The sequence below is a fragment of the Dicentrarchus labrax genome, unplaced genomic scaffold, assembly GCF_905237075.1.
Source record: "Dicentrarchus labrax unplaced genomic scaffold, dlabrax2021, whole genome shotgun sequence".
NCBI classification, from domain to species: domain Eukaryota; kingdom Metazoa; phylum Chordata; class Actinopteri; family Moronidae; genus Dicentrarchus; species Dicentrarchus labrax.
The window spans coordinates 9,411,281-9,433,187 of record NW_026136719.1 but is presented as its reverse complement, the minus strand read 5'-3'; the positions used below and the strand labels follow the sequence as shown (position 1 = coordinate 9,433,187).

At 37.6% G+C, this 21,907-nt stretch overlaps 1 protein-coding gene across 2 annotated transcripts in view; it reads left to right on the top strand.

Annotated features, from left to right (window-relative positions):
- LOC127351118 (A disintegrin and metalloproteinase with thrombospondin motifs 7) overlaps positions 1-21,907 on the top strand; it is an 80,838-nt gene that overhangs the window by 10,046 nt on the left and 48,885 nt on the right. For both annotated transcript variants that reach the window (XM_051378342.1, XM_051378343.1), the window contains exons 3-8: positions 3,015-3,198; positions 4,372-4,571; positions 10,375-10,458; positions 11,634-11,758; positions 14,884-15,033; positions 17,478-17,621. In XM_051378342.1, the coding sequence (XP_051234302.1) occupies positions 3,015-3,198; positions 4,372-4,571; positions 10,375-10,458; positions 11,634-11,758; positions 14,884-15,033; positions 17,478-17,621 (887 nt within the window). The remainder of the gene's footprint in view (positions 1-3,014; positions 3,199-4,371; positions 4,572-10,374; positions 10,459-11,633; positions 11,759-14,883; positions 15,034-17,477; positions 17,622-21,907) is intronic.

Below are 21,907 nucleotides of genomic sequence, written 5' to 3'. Positions count from 1 at the left end.
GCTTGTGTTAATGGTCATATGGTGTTATATTCACCCTCACCCATAGTACAGGGAGTATAGTGTAGTAGTAGTAGTAGTAGCAGTAGCAGCAGCAACAGCAGCAGCAGTAGTAGTAGTAGTAGATAGGATTATAATAAAGCACTCAAGCTCTTAAGAGATGACTTGGACAAATCCTGTTCTACAGATGGAAGAAAATGTGTTTCTTTGATACTACAGACCCCAACAGATGTCACGTCATCATGAGTTTAGTATTTGTTTTTTTCAGTAAAAAATAAAATTGTGATGAAAAAAACCTGTCAAAATAATCGCAATATGACTTTTTTACCACACAGAAGTGATTCACTTCCAGTCCATTAAGATAATTCATTATCAGACACCTACAAACACAAAATGCTCAGAACCACTAATGACCAGTCAGTATATTTATGTTTATATTATGTTTTTTTTATCATTGTGCTTTATATAAATCTGCACACTGTCTTTAGAAATCAAAATTGCTTAATTTCCAAGAGCACAAATTACAGGGTATTCAAGCATCTGTAATTAGTGTTATTACATTTCAAGTGCTCTCAACATAACATAAAAACATATAAATGGTCAGAGAGCTAATATCTGACATCCTGTTGAGGAGCACAGCAGCTCTTGTTGTTCCAAACATGCACATGGTGTATGTAATGGCACAGAAGAGCAATTGTTACCTTTAATAGCATCAAAGCAAACATGACATGTCTACCAAAGCCTGTGTAGTGTGTATGTGGAGAATAAGATCTAATCTACATAACACTCTGTTGCTGAACCATAAATGTCACATGAATATACAAAAATGATTTTGTCTGATGGGCTAAATGAAGATTCGATCCAATAATAAGTCACGTTCACGTTCAAGCTTGGTGTTGCATTCATGCACCATAGAATTAAAGGAAACTAAAGTTTTTTTGTTGAAGCTGCTGCTCAAAAATAAACTGGATTTTACCTACTTGTGCTTATAAATATGTATATTTCACATCAGAGTCTATTCCTTGAAGAGATGGGATACATTCTTGGTTTTGGGTCAGGCTAAAAATAAGAACTCAAAGTGGGGTAACGGGTGAAATAAATGTTGCAGTGCTGAGATTTTGTTGGTGACAGTGATGTGGAAACAACCCCAGAGATTCAGAGCAGACACAAAGAACAGAGTGCGAGAATGACAGATATCTACAGAGCTCATAATGGAAAGCAGTCTTAATACTGTATATGCACTCCAGCAATGTATATTCCCCAGTGCGATGTGATTACAACAGCAAATGTTGTGTTTGCATTTAGCCTGTGCATTTATGTTAAAAGCATGAGTCGTGTGTGGTAAATAATGAGTGAAAACACAGACATGCTTTACATTGCTGATATTGGAAATTCATGCACAATTCTGAATACCCCATCGGGAGATATAAATGTAATAGACAACGCAAACACATGATTTAATTTCACCTGCTTTCACTGCATTAGTACAGTCAGTGCTGTTTTTCACACATTCAGGGGGTATGTACTAAAACAGAAGATAAATTAAAAACTATTTAAAATGGTCTGAACATCCAATCCTATGTGTCAATGCCCATTTTATGTATTGTTATTATATGTTTAAGAGATGTAAAAAGTAACAGTCCTGCTCTACTCAACTCCCCACATGTACATAATGTATATATCGTAGAGCCAGTCCTCCTGTCTGAGCTTCAGTGTGACTCTGTGGCAGCTGAGGGAGAGTTAATGGGAGCAGAGGGTGACCAAGAATTAAATATAGGGCAAGGATGGTCAACACAAAAAAGGAGGGGGCTACTGGAATTTGAAGCTTTGGCATCATGCCAACATGGTTTAGGGTGCAGTAATTTATGTGACACCCGATCTTTCTCCCTGTCACGGCTGGGCTCTGGATTTCTACAGCAAACTTAAAACATCCGACAGTTTATTCTGTTTTACTTGAAGCTTACTTGGTTTTGTGTTTGTGTGCTGAGGACAGGCTGGTGTTGTGGGGTTTGTTCAGGACCATTTTTTGTATTTATTAGACAGCTTTTGAAGACAAAATATACAACAACTAAGACTATATACTGTACCAAAAGCTGGAAAGGTTCCTCAGTTTTGTCTGATTTTATGTTTTCAACTGATATATTTGACAGTTTTACTGTGACAGCAGATTTTTAACAGTGTTTTTTTATCGGCTCATCATGAGGCAAAGGCAGCTACAAAATGGTAAAGAGCACTGCTTGTCTTAGTAATGTGTGTTGGAGGTTTTCGATTAGCCCGTACTGCCATAATCATACAGCTCTTCTGTTGAGTGTATATCTGCTTAAAACTGCCCAAAATGGCCAAACACAACTCCTAACTCCTTATCTTCATATTAACAAAACGTTAGCTACACCCAGTAACAGGAACTGCTTCACATCTGCAGAACTGCACACATTAAAACATTATCAGTATGAAACAAATCAGCAAAAAATACATAAATAGAAATATACATGGAGGATCACTAATAAAAAAACATACTAATAATACAGCAGTGGTTTTATTTAGATACAGATAATGAAGTACTAGCCTCTGTTGGGATCTATATCTGCCACTGACAATCATTTTCATTATCAATTAATCTTCTTATTATTTTCTTGGTTAACTGATTCATCACTTGATTTATTCTTATCTGATCTATTTCTTATTTTAAACCTAAAAATATTCAATTTACTGCAATGCAAGACCAAGAAAAGCAGCAAATTCTCACATTTAAGAACCTGGAACCACTCAATGTTTTGGCATGATTTCTAACAACTAATCGACTTATTTAAAATAGTTTAGTTGTTAATTTTCTCTATCAACTGTTTGATTAATCGACAAAATGTTGCAGTACTGCAGTACGGTGATGTGTCACTTTATATGTCTACTCATATCAATGGTGGCAGAAGATCAAAACAAGTCAGCGAAGTACATTATTTGGCCTCAAAGCATTTTGAAACATTTAGAGAAAACTAACTCTCAGCCATTCTTTTCTTTAGACAGGACTGTTCAAGTTGTCTGACGAAGAGTTTTTCATTCAACCTGTGGAGAAGTCCAGCGACGAGTCCTCAGCACCACGAGCCCACGCCATCTACAAACGCCACGCGTCCTCTCCCAACTGGAGTCCAGTCGTACAGCCCATCTCAGGGAACCAACCTCTCAACGGCACCTGTGGAATTAAAAGTAAATCACTTTCTGCTCACCACACACACACACACACACACACACACACAACCACCATATTCAAAGTGACACTTAAATGTTTTACAATACCTAAAAAGTGTAATTCTTTACTTGAAATTCTGTATTAATATGCCATCAGACAGCATGTGAGGATCAATCAGTATAAGTAGCCAACATTATGCCAAGGCTTAGCCAATAATTAGTCAGATGAATAAAAACAATGAAGTTTCGTAGCTTATAAATCAGCTACTTCAAATTCTGAGTAGGCTTAATTGACCCTAAAAGAAAACTGAGCATCCAAGAAAAATCAAGAAGATGGGCTTTGAGCTTATGAATACATTATTACGTGAATCAGTCACTTACAGCAATGAAGGTAAGAAAAAAAAAAAAAAAAAAAAAAAAAATATATATATATATATATATATATATAATATATTAAATATATGTAATTTTATTTAACTAATGTTTATGGATAAAATAACCACATCTGTTTTTGCTCACGCTGGTCTGATTAACCCAACCCCAGCTGAACACAAATGCTCTTTCACGGCAATTTACTGTTAACAATAAAATGAAATCATCATAATTATCGTTACTAGAAAAGAAGAACAGTCTTTATGCAGTAAAATAACATCAAATATTGACACAAGATGATTTAATTAGTGTCCTAATAATGTGAGGTCATTACTATATACTATAAACTTCTTGCTAAAATAATTCTGAGTAGATTAAATGATACATAGGAAAGGAAAAAGAATAACAGAATTAAGAAGGTACAGCATAGAGTTTACAGGCAACATTGCAGATTATTCCATGAGACAGGAGAAAACAATGTAGGATGTTGTTTCTGGGGGTTATTCCCTCAAAAAACAGACAAAAAACAACAACAACTATCCCTTACTGAAAGTGGGTAAACATGTTCTATTGTCATTTAGTTATATTTTAAGTTAAATTGATTTCCTATCATTTGTTATTTAAGCGTTTAAATAACACCTAATATACCAACTTAATATTTTAATAAAGAGAGGAAGAATAAGACACGCAGAGAGGCAATGTGCAGGTTTTGGCCTTGATCCAAGAAAAATACAGAATATATGTGGCAAGTTAAAAAGTCATACCTGGTGTGCCTCTGTAAGAAAGTTTTAAATGTCTATTTCTATCTCCCATCTCTAGATTCCCATCAAAGTTTTGAAGACACTGAGAGACAGCGGGAGCGGTGGGAGCACCGCCAGCAGAGGCGAAGGAGGAGAATTCACCAACGCTCAGTCAGCAAAGAGAAGTGGGTGGAAACGCTGGTGGTGGCTGACCCTAAAATGGTGGAGTATCATGGGAGCAAAGCTGTGGAAAGCTACGTCCTCGCTGTCATGAACATTGTAAGTATGTCACATTTACATTAACATTGACATTTCCCTGCATCAAAATGTTGTTTGAATTCTAGTTTAATTAATAAACAACAATTATCCTGGATATTTTGTGGTTTTACGGAGGGTCACATGCTAGAACTATTCCTTGGCTGGGAGCAGTGACTTCTTAGAGTCATCAGTCGTCACAGTGAGGCTGCCAGGCAACGAGTGGGGATTGAACAAATGAGATGTATTAATTAGTAAGCTCTGGAGGTGCTGCCAGGCAGATTTTCTTGCCTTTGGATAGAGCATACAGACATAATAGTGGTATCAATCTTCTCATCCAACCCTTGCATTGAATGTGCAGACCTGTGCTGTAGCTTAGCACACATACAAAAGTTCAGCTCAATGCAATTTATGAAAACACATGAAAATAGTCAAAACACCAGAAAATGAAGAAAGTGTCATGATCACTTTGACAACCCACTGTGAATAAATGAAACACAAACCAACCGACTGGTCTGACACGTACACACACACAGCTGTACACAGCTCACAGAAACACTGCCAGTCGTACACAAAAATGGTACTGAATTAAAATGCAGGCACTAACGCGTGATGATTTGCTTCTGTGTGATTGCTGTCAATGATTTTAAATTGGTTTGTTTTCATGTGATTATACATAGGGGGCTCAATCGCTGAAATCACTGACTGCACACTCATCCTCCACTATTATTCTGAATATGACACGATTACACATTTGATAAGGGTCATGTATTTTATATTCCTAATTAGGCCCTCATTGAATGTTTCATTTTAAGATTAAGATATGTGGGATTTGACAGTATTATTTGTGGTTTTTTCCTGTTTTTAACTGCTGCAAACAAATAATATTATTAACATTAACTAATAAGGCCATATCATACAAAATAATATTAAAGGTAAACGTGTGGACAACATGTAGTTTTTCTCACAACAGCATTAAATACGTAATCTCTAAAAAAATATGATAACCTGCATTAATCTGTAAAATCTCTGTTATTATACATTTTGTAATTATTACCCGATATTGTTACGCATAACTTGATTACACAGTTAAAGCCAACATTACAGAATCATTTCATAGGTTGTAATTAATACTAAAACAATGAAATAATCCTTTCAGATGTTTCTGAATACAAAGTTACAGGATGTGAGAACATTTTCCCAGATGTTTTGAATGATACTGCTGTTTGAGACCAGATTCTGTTTCAGTTTTTCCATCCTGTGACACGTAACACAATAGATGGATTAAACTTTTCTCATATATGTTGGGGTTTTTTTCAACCATGACTCCCCAGCCTTCAGCAATCAATGTTATTACCACCTCCTAGTTAGGGGTTAAGTAAACTGACTCCTTGTCTGCTTTTGATTAGCGCATAAGTGTTTTTTTCCAGCCAAGTCTGCTCTGACTGCAGCTACTGAAAGTGCTATCAGAGGAGAGAACATCAGGAAAGGGAATCCACTGACAGAAGCCTACGGATTAACTGACTTAACAGACAATAATACACGGAGGAAGCAGCCATTATCCCACACATCCTCTCATGGTTCTTTTTTTGAGTCCTTCGCACTCCTGCTTTGAACTTTAAAGCCCCAAATGGTTCAGTTTTGTGAAAACAATCTTGCACAGCATCAGGGGAAACAACCTCTTACCCGTGTCCAAACAATAAGTAATGGCATCATCTTCCTCAGGCAGCTGCTCCATTGTCTCACTACAGACGCTGTCTTGAAGTTTTCAGCTTCACAAGCTGTATTGTATGAACCCAGTGGTATGATTTACAGACACTTAACAGCCAGAGTAGTCAATCTCAGCAGAAAGAAATCGGACACCCTTTCACAAAAATAGCTCCCAAAGTCGTTTCAAAAGAGTGATCTTACAGTTAATTATTGTATTTTCTTTGGGATATTTATTATATGTCAGCAAACATACAGATCACATGGATGAAAAATGCAGGAATAATCACCAAGCGCTATTTACCCTTCAAGTAGGTGCAAATGTACAGCGTGCAGCTTGAGAGGAAACGTGAAATCAACAGCACTTTGTTGCAGAAAAATCCATGAGCTTTAAATAGCTGCAGTTTTATTTTTATTCACATGATAAACAATGGTTAACAAAACAAATGGATAAAGATAGACTGAAACCATATTTAATGTCACCGTTAAGCTTTTAAAAGCTTTTGCAGAAGTTGATTGAGCAACAAGATGTGTAACACAAATATCTGTGAATGGACACTGGGAGAAACAAAGTTTTGATGAATTAAGTCTTTTGTGTCCATCAGAGCTGATCTGTCTGAAGTGCCTCAGTTACACAACTTGTACAGAAGGTTTAGTGTGTTGACATCTGGGCAAAAAATGAAAGGAATCTGACCAGTATTATATGAATGTTGCTTCTAACGCTGTGTAGTAACTGAACGGTCATCAGACTGGAGTGCTTATTTATAAATGCAGAATAACGTGCTCTCTCTCTCTTGGTCCTTGGCATTAATCTGTTGCAGCTTCTTGACTATTTATTGAGTTCATCACACTTTATAATCATTCACTTTCACTGATATATTACGACAGCATCATGTTAGCTTCAGCTGAACAGATAAATACTCTTTTGTTGTGTTGAAATGTCGATGGAAAGCTGGAGCTTCATGAATTATGAAACATGCATAATGAATGAATGAGAAATGAAAAGCCTATGAACTGCATGAATTATAGTGTAGAATGTTTTTTGGAAGGCATTTTTACCTCCACCACAGGACAAAAGATATGTGGCAGTAAATGAAAGCAGAGAATCCAACATACTACTGCATCTGTGTTTTTTTTTTGGGGGGGGAACCAAAAACCACCCGTGACAGAAATACAGTCTGTGATACGCACAAAGCGAGACTTGCTACCAGTCTCTCAGGGCATTTCCCCTTTGAGTTTAAATTCCCTCTTCACTTTAAATATGTTTTTCTTCAGTTTCTGTGCATGTTGTTTTCACTGACGTATGTAGTTTGACACCAGAAGGATGTTTTATGTTCAGTGGAAAGTTTCTCTGTGCATATTATACAAGTGTGATGTAGAAACATGAAGCCACCAGTGCACATACACTGAGAATAGACTTTACAGTGAAGGAGGACCTGGGAGGAAGGAGGAAACTTGCATATATTCATAGATTCTGGGTTTTTTAATGCGGTAGAAGGAGTAGATGTTAATATGGTTATTGTACTTTTTGGGGGAGGGGAAAACCCATTAGACACTCATTATTGTTCCAAGCAGACTATTTTGTATATGTCTTAATACATGTCCGGAAGGGATCTTTAATAGACATTTATCATAAAGGTTTGGTGTTGCTCCTAGAGGAAATCTCTGAAACAGTTTATAATGATGTTCTTAGCCTTGCATCTCACTAGTGTGACTTCCTTTCACCTCAGACCTTTGTTTCACGGTTCTGTCTTTGAGACCTTGACTCTTCCCTCTACTCCTGTAATCATATAGCTTCCTGCCCTTTATGAAGTGGTTCACTGAATTGTCACATGCCACCTCAGCGCAAGACCATGACTTATTTAAATGCAGTTGATTTTTACACTCCATTTACATGGTTCAGTTTTTCAGTAGGTTTTCATGCTTTAGATATAAAATAACATCCAGGCAGATCATCTTATTATTAGGTCCAGTGTGTAACATTCAGAAGGATCTATTGGCAGAAATGGAATATAGTATTCATAGATATGTTTTTATTAGTGTAGATTCACCTGAAAATAAGAATCGTTGTGTTTTTGTTACCTTAGAATGAGCTGTTTTTATCTTTAGATGCAGTGTTTTGCCTTCTCGTGAGTCTGCCACGTTTCTATAGTAGCCCAGAACGAACAAAGCTGGCTTCAGATTGGGGCGTTCGTGTTTTTTGAGCCTTTTTCTGCGGGCACCATTCTCCTTCGTGCTTGGAAGGCGAGGGTGTAGTGAGGGTTGCTATCTGTAACTACATCAACAAATGCCACTAAATCCAACACACTTCTTTAAAATAAGGAATTCTTTTTGGATTTATGGCACAAGTTTTTACACCTTTCATGTTAGCTGAGCACAAACTATAAACTCAAATCAAAGACATGATGTTTTGACATTTGTGTTGTATACTACTACCATTACCAGTTTGACTGGAGTAACCACAAGCAAATGTACTCAAAAGCACCACTCAGAGACAGAAGCTTGATTAAAAAAAAACAATATTTATTTGCCTAAAAGGATTTGCCACACAGGTAGTAAATCAGGAAGGGAGAAGACAAAGGCGAGGTCAGACAAACCGGCAGAGATCCAAATGAGCAGGAAACACCAGACACAAGGAAAAACACTGGGCGCAAAGACAAACTGGCACTGAATGAGGGGATCACACACACTGAATACACTAGAAAGGGGACGATAACGAAGGAAAGGTGAAACCAATCAGCGCGGGGCGGGCGGCAGACAATCACATAGATGGTTAAAAACACAGAGGCAGTAAGTGAAGTTATCTGCAACGAGAGGAGAGGTGAGTGGGAGTGGGCAGAGCGGAAAGAGTCAGTTAGTTTGTTTTTTATTGAAAATTTGGCTGGAGTTTATTTCAGTGCCACTTGTAAACAAGTCATTGTTGTATGATTTCTGGAAATTTACTTTCGGTTTTTCAGAAAACCTTCAGGTTTTAGGTGGTTGTTTCCAAACAATACCTTAGTTGTTGTTTTTTTAGGTTATTAGGTTATTATAAGGACAAGAGTAAAGAAAAGAAGACTTTCTGTTAAGGAGAATGTTTATTTGTATATGGACTGGCCTTGAAATGGAAATCCAACAGTCAAATAACTCCCAAAGTCAGCTCCCGCTGTAATAGCTCTGACATAACTGTTAGACAGCATTTTTTGTTTTAATATATAAAAACAGGTTTTGCAAGTTCACACTTTACAAGAGTAAGCTCAGAGTTCAGTTCACACAGATTAAAACTAGTTCATGTTCATAACTGGTCCTTTAAAAATGCTGTGTTTGACTGGGATCACTAACAGATGTTTCCCAAGACTGATCGGGTACCCCAACTGTAGCTTACCCTCTTTTTTTTGCTTTCTGGCCTGGCAGGAACAATTTGCATAAAAATGTGGGATTGATTTTTTAAATATCTTCTTTAGATATTCATAGGAACTGGCTGCAGCAGTAGCTGTATGCATGAGTGTGGAGTTAACTCTTTAACGATTTAATTAAGGCTACAAGCAGCGATGACAGGCCCTTGCCTCCACCCACGTTGGGGTGTGGTGCGGCTGTGTCATGCCGATGTGTTCAGGGCAGGACTCTTATCAGACGTGCATTTTGGTGCAGTTTGGTTGAAGGACACTGAAGTTACAGCAACTTCCAGTTTCTTGGCTGAAAAATGGAAACTCTGCGCCTCACCACGGACACGCCCTCGGACAAAAACGTAGAAATCGCCTTACTTTAATCGTAATGGTCTTAAGATTATACTGACCAAATGAGAAGTTGATCCAATCAGTTCCCTGGGAGGAGTTCGTTAAAATACAATGCGTGCAAATCGCCCAAAATGAGTCCAAAAAGCCTACTGTCCTGTCGGGTTTGGGATATGGGTTGTACGTCTGAACATGATCTACATGCGTTCCGAATTTCAAACATGCGCCGTTGTGGCTGCTCTAAAGGGAACACTGTCTAGCCATTTTGGAGCATGTTGCAGCCTCCAAAAATGTGATTTATTGTGGTTAAGAATAATAATCCAGGCGGTTTCAGCTTCACTGCTAGGGGCCCTAATTTTATATCAACAACATATATATTGTCTAAATGTATGAATGTATTTTTTCAGGTGGCAGGTCTGTTCCGAGATGCCAGTATTGGAAACGCAATCAACATTGTGGTTGTTCGACTCATCCTACTGGAGCAGGATGAGGTAAAAACATGGTTTGTTTATGTTGATGAAACGTGTTTAATTCTGGATTACACCATTTTAAAACAGGGAATCGGCTTTATTACTTAAAGGAATACCGAGCACCATGTGTGCAGTAATAATGTGATGACATGCACAGTGAAGCTGCCACAACGAAATCAGTCAAATAATCATCTCATAATCATAAACTGTGTAAAAAAATTTAATCTTAATGTCTGTTCATGTGTGTTGCCTCTGCTACCTCAGGGAAAACAACAGCAGCCCAGTTTACTGTAATGAACAAGGCAGCAGTGGGTCAGACAGACAGTGAATTTTACAAATGCTCCAAGTGGAGTTAAAGCACAACCTGAATTTAAATGTATCATCACAGATTTATTATTTAAAGCATTAAGGAACTTTGTGTTGATAAAAGCACCCATTGTGGGGTTTATGGTGTTAATTTAAAGAGATAGATAAACATTTTTATAGATAGAAATAATCGTCTGAAAGTCAAAGGGACTTGAATGTTAACAGATTAGCTGTGATGGCCAGATATTAAATGAAACCCGTTGTACGTACAGCCTATTGTTTGCCTAATGACATTCATAATGACTCATACTCAGGTAATTGTAGTTCAGAATAATTTGTGCATAATGTTTTAGACAGCAGTCAAAATTTATCAGAACATAAATGTTTCGTGTAGTTTTTTTCACAGCAGCAGATAATAGGATATAGATGTGAACAGAACAAATGAGTAAACTGATAATACTATGACAAACCAGATTAATAAAAGAATAAATAAAATGTGCTTCAATAGTTATATGGCAATAAATGTTTCCTGGAAAGTGTAAGTTAAGTAATTGTGCATAAATTTGCTGCTGAGAGGGTTAATGGAAGGAAATTGGTGTTGCAAAAGTTTAAGTATTCGTCACAGTGATGCTGTTACCTTACTTTTGTCCGAATTACTGTTATTAGGGCTTCTTAAAGGCAGTATCAAATGATTGACAATCTTAGACATCATGCAATTTCACTGGACCTAAAGCAGTTATTTCATTGCACTTTACCTCAAATAGAACCTGTATTTTTCTTCTATCTTCTTCGGCCCACTTTGTAAACTTAAAATTACATTACCTGCTAACATTTGATTTACTCACGTCATGTTCTCTTCCCTTCATCTCAATGGGACACGTGGGGAACAGGATGACTTAAAGATTACACACCATGCCGACAACAGCCTGAACAGCTTCTGTAAGTGGCAGAAGAAACTCAACATGAAAGGAGATGAACACCCGCTGCACCATGACGTATCAGTTCTGCTCACCAGGTAGGTAACAATTCACCAAGCTCTCTTTGTTTCTCAACCGCTCATAATCACATCCTCCAAGAGAGTCAATATGTAATTGGGTTTTATCATGTCATTCCAGAGCCGTTATTGATTTACTGATTTAGATAGTTGCTGAAAGAAGAATCAAAGCTGCGTGTGCGCCTGGATGACAAACTTTCTTATTTAGTTGTCTTTTGGGCTTTGAAATGTAACAGTTGTTATGTCAGCTGTAATGAACTGTCCTGAATTAACACTGCCGCTAATAGAATTTATCAGAATAATTGATCAGATTCCAGATGGCTCAGTAGCTGAAATGCAAGAAACAATAATTAATTTTATTTACACACTAAAAATGAAATAAATCAAGTTTATTAATCCTGAACTCTCAAGCATTCACTAAATAAGTTGCCAGTTTGCAAGGGCTTTTTCAAACAACCATTTCAGGCCACGATTTTGACTTTCTTCTTCCAAAGCGTGCAGATGTGTTTCAGTATGAGGAGGCAGTGTGCCAGCTCTAATTTGGGAACAAATAGACCTTTTTTTGATGTTATAAAGAACATCATTTTCAGTAAAAAGATCAAATTTTCATGGCATACAAGTTCCTAATCCAGGCGCAATTTGGTTACTTATCTAATAGAAATATATATATTTTTCATCTTTATTGCTCATAATGGTTAACTTTCTTTATAGCCTGCCAATACAAACCTTTAACTGAGCCTCACAGGGATCCCACCCCATATCTCCCTTTATATATTTGCTAAAGTTGGAACATATCTATAAACTCCAAGGAGATATTAGTCTCTTTGTGAACAGTTTCACTCCTGCTGTGGAATCAAGAATGGACACAAGCCCACAAGAGTTTGGTACAAGTGAGTAGAGCATAATGAAGCAATTATACTGAACAGTATGAAACTCCCTAAATTACACATTATTCATATTATTCACATTTAAAAAAAAATTCATTTTGTGGGTGAATAAAGAATGAAGACACATACAGATAGATGAAATTGCAGTGTAGCAGCAGCATTACACACAGTAACAACACAATGAAGTAAAGAGAAAAACCTAGACACATATATGAAATGTATAAAAATGTATAAATAAGCGGTATAATTGTAGTGCAAAGGTCAAGGTCCTTTCTTATGAACCAGGTACAACAGAAACATTGGAGATACATATTCAGTTCAGTTTTAGTTGTATAGCACCAAACCATAACTAAATTAAGCTCAGTACACGTTGTATTGTTGAAGTCACGTACTGAAGTCACTCAACTTCCTACCTATAAGAAATTTTATGTTTGGTGGAAGTGGACCAAATGTTCCTCTGAGACGGTGGTATGTCAGTGGTATGTCAGTTCACTGATGTCCTTGATGGTTATCGCCTATAGATCTGTGAACACTGACAGAGTATCTATCCACACAGGAGACATAGTGTTAACCGCGTGTTAGCAGAGCAGCAGCAACAGCTTCAGTAGTTGATTAAAATATGTATAAAACAGACACACACTATTTATATATTTATATAGATTTATATATGTGATAGATCTTTTGTTATACAGTATGTTTTATATATGAAATTGTTCCAACTTTAAATGTGGCCATTTTCCAATACAGTATGTGATTCCAGCATATAGACATTACATTTATGACATTTTCAAAGTACGATCATAATCATGGAAACAGCATGAGGCAGCGAGTAGAAGGCGAGTTGTTGTTGGTATTTTGTTGGAAGTTGGTTCTAGACTGTTTGCTGAGAATAGACGACTCAGAACCAAGTCTGTTTCTGGCTTCTTCACTCCGCCAACCAAACGAGGAAAGAGGAAAATAAATGCTTGGAGCAAAGATGGAATAATGCTTAAAATGTACAACATACTGTCCGACTAGTGGATGTGTTTGATTTGGCTTCGCAGGAGACATTGAATTTCAGCAACTCATCCATCCTCTGTCCTCCACTCTGTTGCTTTGTTAAGCAACGAGTAAATACAAATCAGAGGAGTCTCAGAAGGGGACTGTATTGTCCAACAAAGAAAATCTGCTTTCAATCAATCTGCCTTTTTTATTAAAGCAACACACAACTGGAATGCTGTACCAGTGGCTAATAAACCACCAGATCTGTCAGCAGAGGTTGAGATGCCTTCCTCATTTTGCAAATGTTTGTCAGCTTACTTGCATGCTGCTGTAGTGCCCTGTTACTCACTGCCTTTTATGCTGCTGTTCTGTAGCATTAAAGTAGGCGCCACTAGCTGCTACTCTCTGCCGCTCTGTTGCTCTTATTCGTCTTTGCTAATGTTCGTTGCTGTGAAGCTGTTCTCTATTTTTACTTTTTCTTCTTTCATTTTCTTTGGTCATGTTTGTCCTTGTTTGCTTTTGTTGCTATGTTGTTGTTTTTTGTTGATGTGTGTCTTCTGCTTTTATTGTAATTGTAATTTACACTGATTTCGAACTGCCAGTTTTTATACCTGGCCAGGAACTACAGATGGAAACTAGCTTTTTGCTTAATTCTGGTATATTTACATCAGTGTTTATTTATATGCACAGTCCCTGAGAAATAAATAATTAAATTAACTAAAACTGTGTAAATGGACTGTACTTGCATAGCGCCTTTCTAGTCTTTCCACCACAAAAAACACTTTTATACTACATGCACACAGTGATGGCAAAGGCTCATCACAAACAGAAACCAACATTCATACACATTCACACACCGATGCACAGCATCCCCATTGGGGTTCGGTATCTTGCTCAAGGAGCCGGGGATCGAACTGCCAACCCGCTTTACATCCTGAGCTTCAGCCACCTTTCCAACTTTTTACACATTTTACTACATGATGTGAACTTTTATTACGTGAAATATAGTAGAATTAATGACTGAAATGTTGTTGACTTGATAAAAAACTACTTGCTTAGTTTATCAGAATTAACCTCAATGAGACGTATTATCAATGCAAACGGTGTGCGCCAAATTTCTTGTTGGTTTCCCCCCACCTCCTTCCCCTATTGTTTCCCCTGTCATCATTTTTATCTGTTCTCCTTCATCTTATAATTCAGATCTCCAATGCATCGTCTTTGACACTGCCCTCTGTTTCAACCGATATCTGACCAACACTCCACCTTCACTTTTCACAGGAAGGACATCTGTGCATCCATCAACATGCCTTGTGAGACTCTGGGTCTGTCTCATGTGGCTGGGATGTGTCAGCCACATCGCAGTTGCAGCATCAGTGAGGACACGGGCCTCCCATTGGCCTTCACTGTAGCTCATGAGCTGGGACACAAGTAAGGTTTAACCGCACACACAAACACATACACACGTTATTATAATCTGATTTATCTTCACATTGTCAAATAATCAGCAGGAGAAAAATTATAAAAACGTTGTGTGTGATCACTTAGGTACTTTGTCATGATTATAGTATCACCATTAAATATTAAAAGATTAGTTAAAATGCAATTAACTGTCCGCTAAGCCCCGTCCCCCCTTAAGCATTCTGGTCTCACATGCCACATATACAGCTTACAATGATAACAGATGTACTAGAAAAGTAGGCCTCTCCTTTCTAGCTGTTAGGTTGATTTTCTGACTGAATTGCCTGTTGTTGGCAGATTTTATCAGCTGTAGGAGAACTAGCTAATTATCCTGACACTCTGTTGCTCATTACTGCTATTTTATCATAATTCTTTTCGCAACTTAATTACCTCTTTTTAAAATTTGACTTTGAGGATTTATTTCCGTCCTCTAGTGACTTCACAAAAGACGCCACGATTAAAGGAAATAAATGACATTCAAACAAACAAAAACACACATGTTTTCTTCAAACACTCTAAAGGTAATCTCAACTGAGGGGAAAAGCACAGTGTGAAACCTCCCTCACAAATTATATTTTACTCAACCTACTAGAGTGTTTTATTATTTTTGTTGGGTCCATTTGATTTGGAAGCACATGGCTTGCCCGACTAAGGTCCCAATTCTGGATGAGTTAAAACAAACCAATGAAAATCCCCTTAATTAATATTCCATAGCAACCCGTTAGCTGAGAACACTAATGTCTGCTGCTCTGATAAGCTTGCAGCCCTCCTTGTAGAGCTATTTATGAATATTTGTGTGGGAGGAGAAAAATAGAAGAATGGAAGAGAGAGGTGTTTTTTTTATTATCTGTATGACTGTCACTGCTTCTTTGACTGAGGAGTAAGGGACTGAAAGAAGAGCTCAGCAATTGTCATACTTCTGCTGTTTTGTCTGTATCAAACCTGTTCGCCCACGTTGTTCACTGCGGAAAATCACATATGTTGTTGATTGAGAGCCCTCGACATGTAATATTAAATTTCAAAAATGGCTCCCTTTCCTGAGACAGTACAGCCATGAAGCTATTTGCAAACTCCCTACTTTGTCCTTACGTTGTAGCTCGCTGGATGTACAGATACTGAGTCTGAAAGTAGGATTAACAACATATATGAGTGCACAGAGACGAGATGTTTCTTCTTGTAATGTTTAGGAATAATACAAACTGTAATAGGCACATACAGAGGTCAAACAAACAACAGTGGCCAACAATTGTGCATCAGCCTCCAGATCCATTTGTATCTACATGTAATTTGTTATTGTAATCACGTTCACTTCAGACTAATTCAGCTTGACTTCAATCAGTAACAAACAACACGTGATTATATAGCTTCACTGTATTTGTTCATCTTGATTGTTGTGGTCCAGCTGAGCCCGAAGTACCTTTTCAAATCGTATCTCTTTTATTCTCCACCGTGTGTGTATATGGATGGCAGGTAGTCGTGGGTGTTAGAGGTGTTTTTAAGGTTGTTGAATGCATGAACAAGTCCTGGATTGACGGGAGCCCCCTTGTGATTACCAGGCTGTCCAGGAGAGAATGAAAATGAATTCACTGAAGTTCCAACAGTGGACTGACAGGCTGAGGTTGTTTTCAGCCCTCAAAGGTGCAACGGTAGAGGTAGTTTTAAAGAAATAAAAAATAAAAGAACGGAAGAATATGTAAAAAGCATAAACATAGTGAAAATTATGTTGTCAGACCTTCTGCCACTGTTGGAAACTTGAAGCTACTCTTGCGACTGGCAAAAGGCTACTGTAAAGGGGTTCATTTATTTATTGATGTTGTAAAACTGGTGATGTAAAGTCATTCTCCAAAATGCTAAATATGATATGATATCCAACAGCATGTTATAAAGCCAAATGTGGTGAAAACCAGCAGTGTTTCATTGCTATTTAATCAAATGTTGCAAGTTATCATTCAATTGTGACTTCATAGTGTCAGATGTGTTTGCATAGTGTTTCTTTATGCTAAAATCCAGCCATAGAAAAACTGCAGAACATGTTTTGTTTTAATAAAAAAGATAAAAATCAGACTTGCTGTGCAAACTCCTATTTTTTTAATGGAATTGTAATTTTCAAAAACGAAGAATACCATAAAGCAACCACAGCCTTTGAAGGAGTAGATATGAAACATAAGCAATCTGCACTTTAACAGAGATGTGTGAATGCTCATATGTGTTTAAGAATAGTTTGTTTGTTTTTACCTCTGCTTTCCTTTATCACTGCTGTGCACAGATTGTTTTGTTGCAGTGACTTTGTGGCTCACCTCCGCTGTTCACAAACATGTATTTGTTTATTGTTGCACATTGTAGCTGTACCTTGAAGTACATATTACATGTTGTGCCCACTCACTTTAATTTCCCTCTGTGCTCTTATGTCACAGCTTTGGGATTCAGCATGATGGCAACGGTAATGACTGTGAACCCATTGGGAAACGACCTTTCGTCATGTCTCCACAGCTCCTGTACGGCACCTCCCTGCCCAGGTGGTCACGCTGCAGTCGCCAGTATATCACCCGCTTCTTGGAGTGAGTGCCACACACGATGTATGACTACAATGCTGTCTGACATGTTACTTTGAGTTTGTGTTCTTTAAGTTCAAAGTTTGCCCACAACCTTTTGAATTCATATATTTAAAGCTCCTGAAGGCAATCGGTAACTAATATATATATATATATATATATATATATATATTCAATTCAATTCAATTCAATTTTATTTGTATAGCGCCAATTCATAACAGAAGTTATCTCAGGACACTTTTCAAATAGAGCAGGTCTAGACCGAACTCTTTAAAACATTAATTACAGAGACCCAACAGTACCACCATGAGCAAGCACTTGGCGACAAGGGCAAGGAAAAACTGCCTGTTAAAAGGCAGAAACCTAGGACAGATCCTCCGGCTCTAGGTGGGTGGTCGTCTGTCTCGACCAGTTGGGGTGAGAGAGAGAGAGAGAGAGAGAGAGAGAGAGAGCGAGAGACAGACAGGTGCACAGCAACAACAGTATTGGCAATGGCAATCTAGCAGGACCATGGCAGGAGGCTCCACCAGGATCGATACGAATATATATAGTGTATATGTACTGTTTATACAGTATACGAATAAAAGAACAAAACAAAACGAGAGTTTCTTTGCACCTGAGGGTCCATGAATTTTACATTACCTCCATATTCCTCTGTCTGTTGAAATCTGGCAGAAAATGATGGAAGCTTTCATACTGGGGCATACACCTTGTCATCTCAGATCACAGATTAAATTAGATGTTCTTTATTGTCCCCAAAGGGAACTCATTTTGCTCCGGTCGGTACCATATTAACAGCTGATTTTGTAGGTATAATGACTTGTCCTGTACGTGCACAAGATAATGACAGACCAGGGATAATACCTGAAAGTATGAATGCACTGATCCAACTGCATTGGAATAAACACACAAAAATTAATGTAGTATCCAAGGTGGTAATACGCTTGGATATGGGAAGATACTGTCTGTATCCAGAAGATTACAAACACTGACATTTGACAGATTTTAATTTTTATATGATATGATACAATATGCTATGATATACAGATCTATATATATTCAGATCAGGGTATAAGCCAATAGCAAGCAGTGATCCAATATAAGTGCTCTCTGTGTAACACGGTCTCTCTGTCAACAAATTATTGTCACTAGTCAAAGAAAACTAATGAAATAGATTATTTGCTTGTGCACAGCTGTGTTTAATGATGTTGTTGTAGACAGTTTACCCTGTTGTGACCTGAGGGCAGATTCATAATTGTGTTCAATTTCGTATAATCATCAAATAATTGGAACAAGTCCTCCTGCTGTAGGATTACTGGTGGACTGGGGAGGTACTTTACAACAATTTGTCACATTTGTCTGATTTATAAAAAGAAAAAACAATTAAATGCTTAATTTTAAATGTTTAGAATCCATCACTAAATTCATGGAAACCAATTTCTTGTCATGATAGAACTTTGTAGTTGCATTGAACTGCATTTTTGAGATTAGCTGCATTTACAATTTAGTGAGAAACATTGTGCTTCACTGATGGTCTTTGTCATTCTCAGAGGGAATGGAAGCAACTGCAGTTGACAATGATTGCAATGTTTAAATTTTTCGTAAACATATCATGTATAATTATTTCAGGAGTTATGCATGACTGATATATTTTTCTCCTCAATACGGTAATTAGAAGGTTTGATTGTATTTTTATGTAGCTTCAGCAGACTCCAAATGAGTTTTCACAAACTGACACTAGATAAAATATATGCTTATACAGTATATACTGTATCTGTATGCTTGTCTTTATCTATATATAGTACACTGTGTGTGTGTGTGTGTGTGTGTGTGTGATGCAGTCAGCTGCTACTGTCAAAGACGTGCTCTATGATTCTGGCTTCAACAGGACATGTGTTGAATGTCTGAAATACTTTGCTATGGTTGCCCCAGTTTCTCAGCTCCAAGCATCTGGAATTCATTTAGTGGGTGTTCAGCTACTTGACAGTATTGTTGCTTCTTGACTCCACTGTGGAAAAAAAGGGCCGCCGGGTGATATTTACGCTTGTGGGAGTTTGCTACACAAAGGCCACTGGTTTGTGTGTTTGTGTGTGCGTGTCTGTAGACAGAGAGCTGTCCTAGCATTTATAAAAGCACAATTTTCCACTCAGTTTTAGATAAAAGTTTGAGTCAAAGCTGTTTTATGTAGACCTGTAACGGTAATCTTTACTATTGTGCTTAAACTGAGCTGTGGCTTAACAAAGTAGTGAAAGCACTAGTTGTAATTTATTACCATCGTATCATATATTGTTTATAAAGTTGCAGTAACTGTTCCAAATCCAAGGCAAAACGTGGTCAGTAAACAGTGAAAATATGAGCGCTACACACCCCTTCTGCCTAATTTACCATCCTTAGAAACTCCACACTGTGAGAGTTACTTAAAATGAAGAATATTTCTATTGTTTTGATAGTTGCTGTTGTGTTAATATCTCATAATAAAGTTGACAAGCTATCACCGGTAGCAGCTGGTGGTGAACTCAGTCACAATTTGGACACAAGTGGTAACCCCCGTGCTGGCAAATTAAATCAATCAGTCTCCGTAAGCTTTACAGCAGCATAACTTACCCATTTAAATTATATCAAGGAGTAAAGGTCACAGGTGGCTGTTTGCAGTAACCACGCTTCATTCAGCCTGCCATTCATTTTTAATTATACAGTCTATGTTTGGAGGGAGGGAGTGAGTGACGGTGATACTGCGAACACAAATGCAGATCTCACTGTTCAGTTGCATGAAAAAGTAAAAAGTCAATTTCATATGGTGAAGTGTTCTCTATGACAGTTTTTCTAAAATGTTACCATATTTTTTCTTTAATCGCTATATATCACCTTGCTTACAGTATCTTGTAATATATACATACATATATAGTATATTGCAATATATTGAATCGTAACCCATTGTGATGCGTATCATGTCACCAGGTTCTTACACAGCCTTATTTGCTTGTGTGGCTTGAGATTCTCAGTCTGCTTTCCTTGAGCAGGTATGAGTTTATTGCTGGATTTATCAGCTGGACTAGTAAATGGAAATTCTGACTGAATATAAATGATAATTATAGTCTGTTTGTTGCTGACAGAAGACAGCTAGAGTTAATTTGGCTGTGATCCAGAATAAGTTGTGTAAAAAAAAGTATTTATAATCGTATAATTAATAAAAAATTAAAAAAGACTAGCTAAGTTTACTGATGCAAGATGACCACTGAAAAGAAAAGGGACCAAGAAAACAGGATGCTTTCTGACCACCCACCCTCCTCGCTGGCATGTCTCTGTTTACGTCTTCTTTTTTCTCTCTCAGTATGCCGTCTTTTGACCTCCCAATCCAGCAGGCCAATCCAAAACCACTAAGTCTGCATTGATCATTTTCTTCACATGAGACTTGACTGATATTTATCTTTCCCATCTCATTCCTCTAAATGCCAGCTCCCCGCTCATTTTCTCTGTTTTATCTCTTTCACTGACTCGAGCACAAGGCTTCTATTGTATATGGCTTCACTTGTCCCGCAGGCCTCTGCTGCCCGTGCTACTTCAGAGGTCCGTAGGTGTTATTTTATGTGGAATGTAGATGGTCCAACTGAGCTGAGTGGTTCAGATATTATCACATAGATGGGCTTCTCATAAACACAGAGCAACCCTTTAATGTCCAGAGCAGGATTCCCAAAAGGCCTCAGAGGCCAAGTTGCGTGAGAAAAAAAAAGTCATTTAATTGAATTGCTGCACAGAGGATCCACAGAAGTTGAAACAAGCATTTGCGGTCTGGAGATATCTCATGCATAACATAGAATATTTGATCACAGCTCATATATTGATTGTACATTAATTTTGAGGTGAATGGATTCAGAAAACAGTTTATTAATGGGCATAAACATTTCCAGCAAAGCTGGCGTTGACAAAGACTGCAGTAGAGCCTAATTTGGCCTCTAAGCTGTCTTTCAGTCCAGAGGCACTCATGGAGAACATTTTAATTGGTGAAGTTCAATGGGGTCATAAAGGTCAACTCAAGTTAATGATCTCAAGTTTTTTTTTGTGCTAAACAATCGGTCTTCATATCTTTAAATGTCTTAACATTTTCTCATTGGTGAGACTTTGTTATAATATTTTATAATGTCCCAGTCCTCCTTTTTTTAGCATCTTTCAGCTCACTGTTTTGATTTTACAGCCTGCAGCTTTACTGTTTTGTTTCATTCGCAGTGCTCTCATCAGCATTGTTTTCAGATGCAGCAGTTTTCACTGTACTCTATCTGCCCAGCACCAAACAG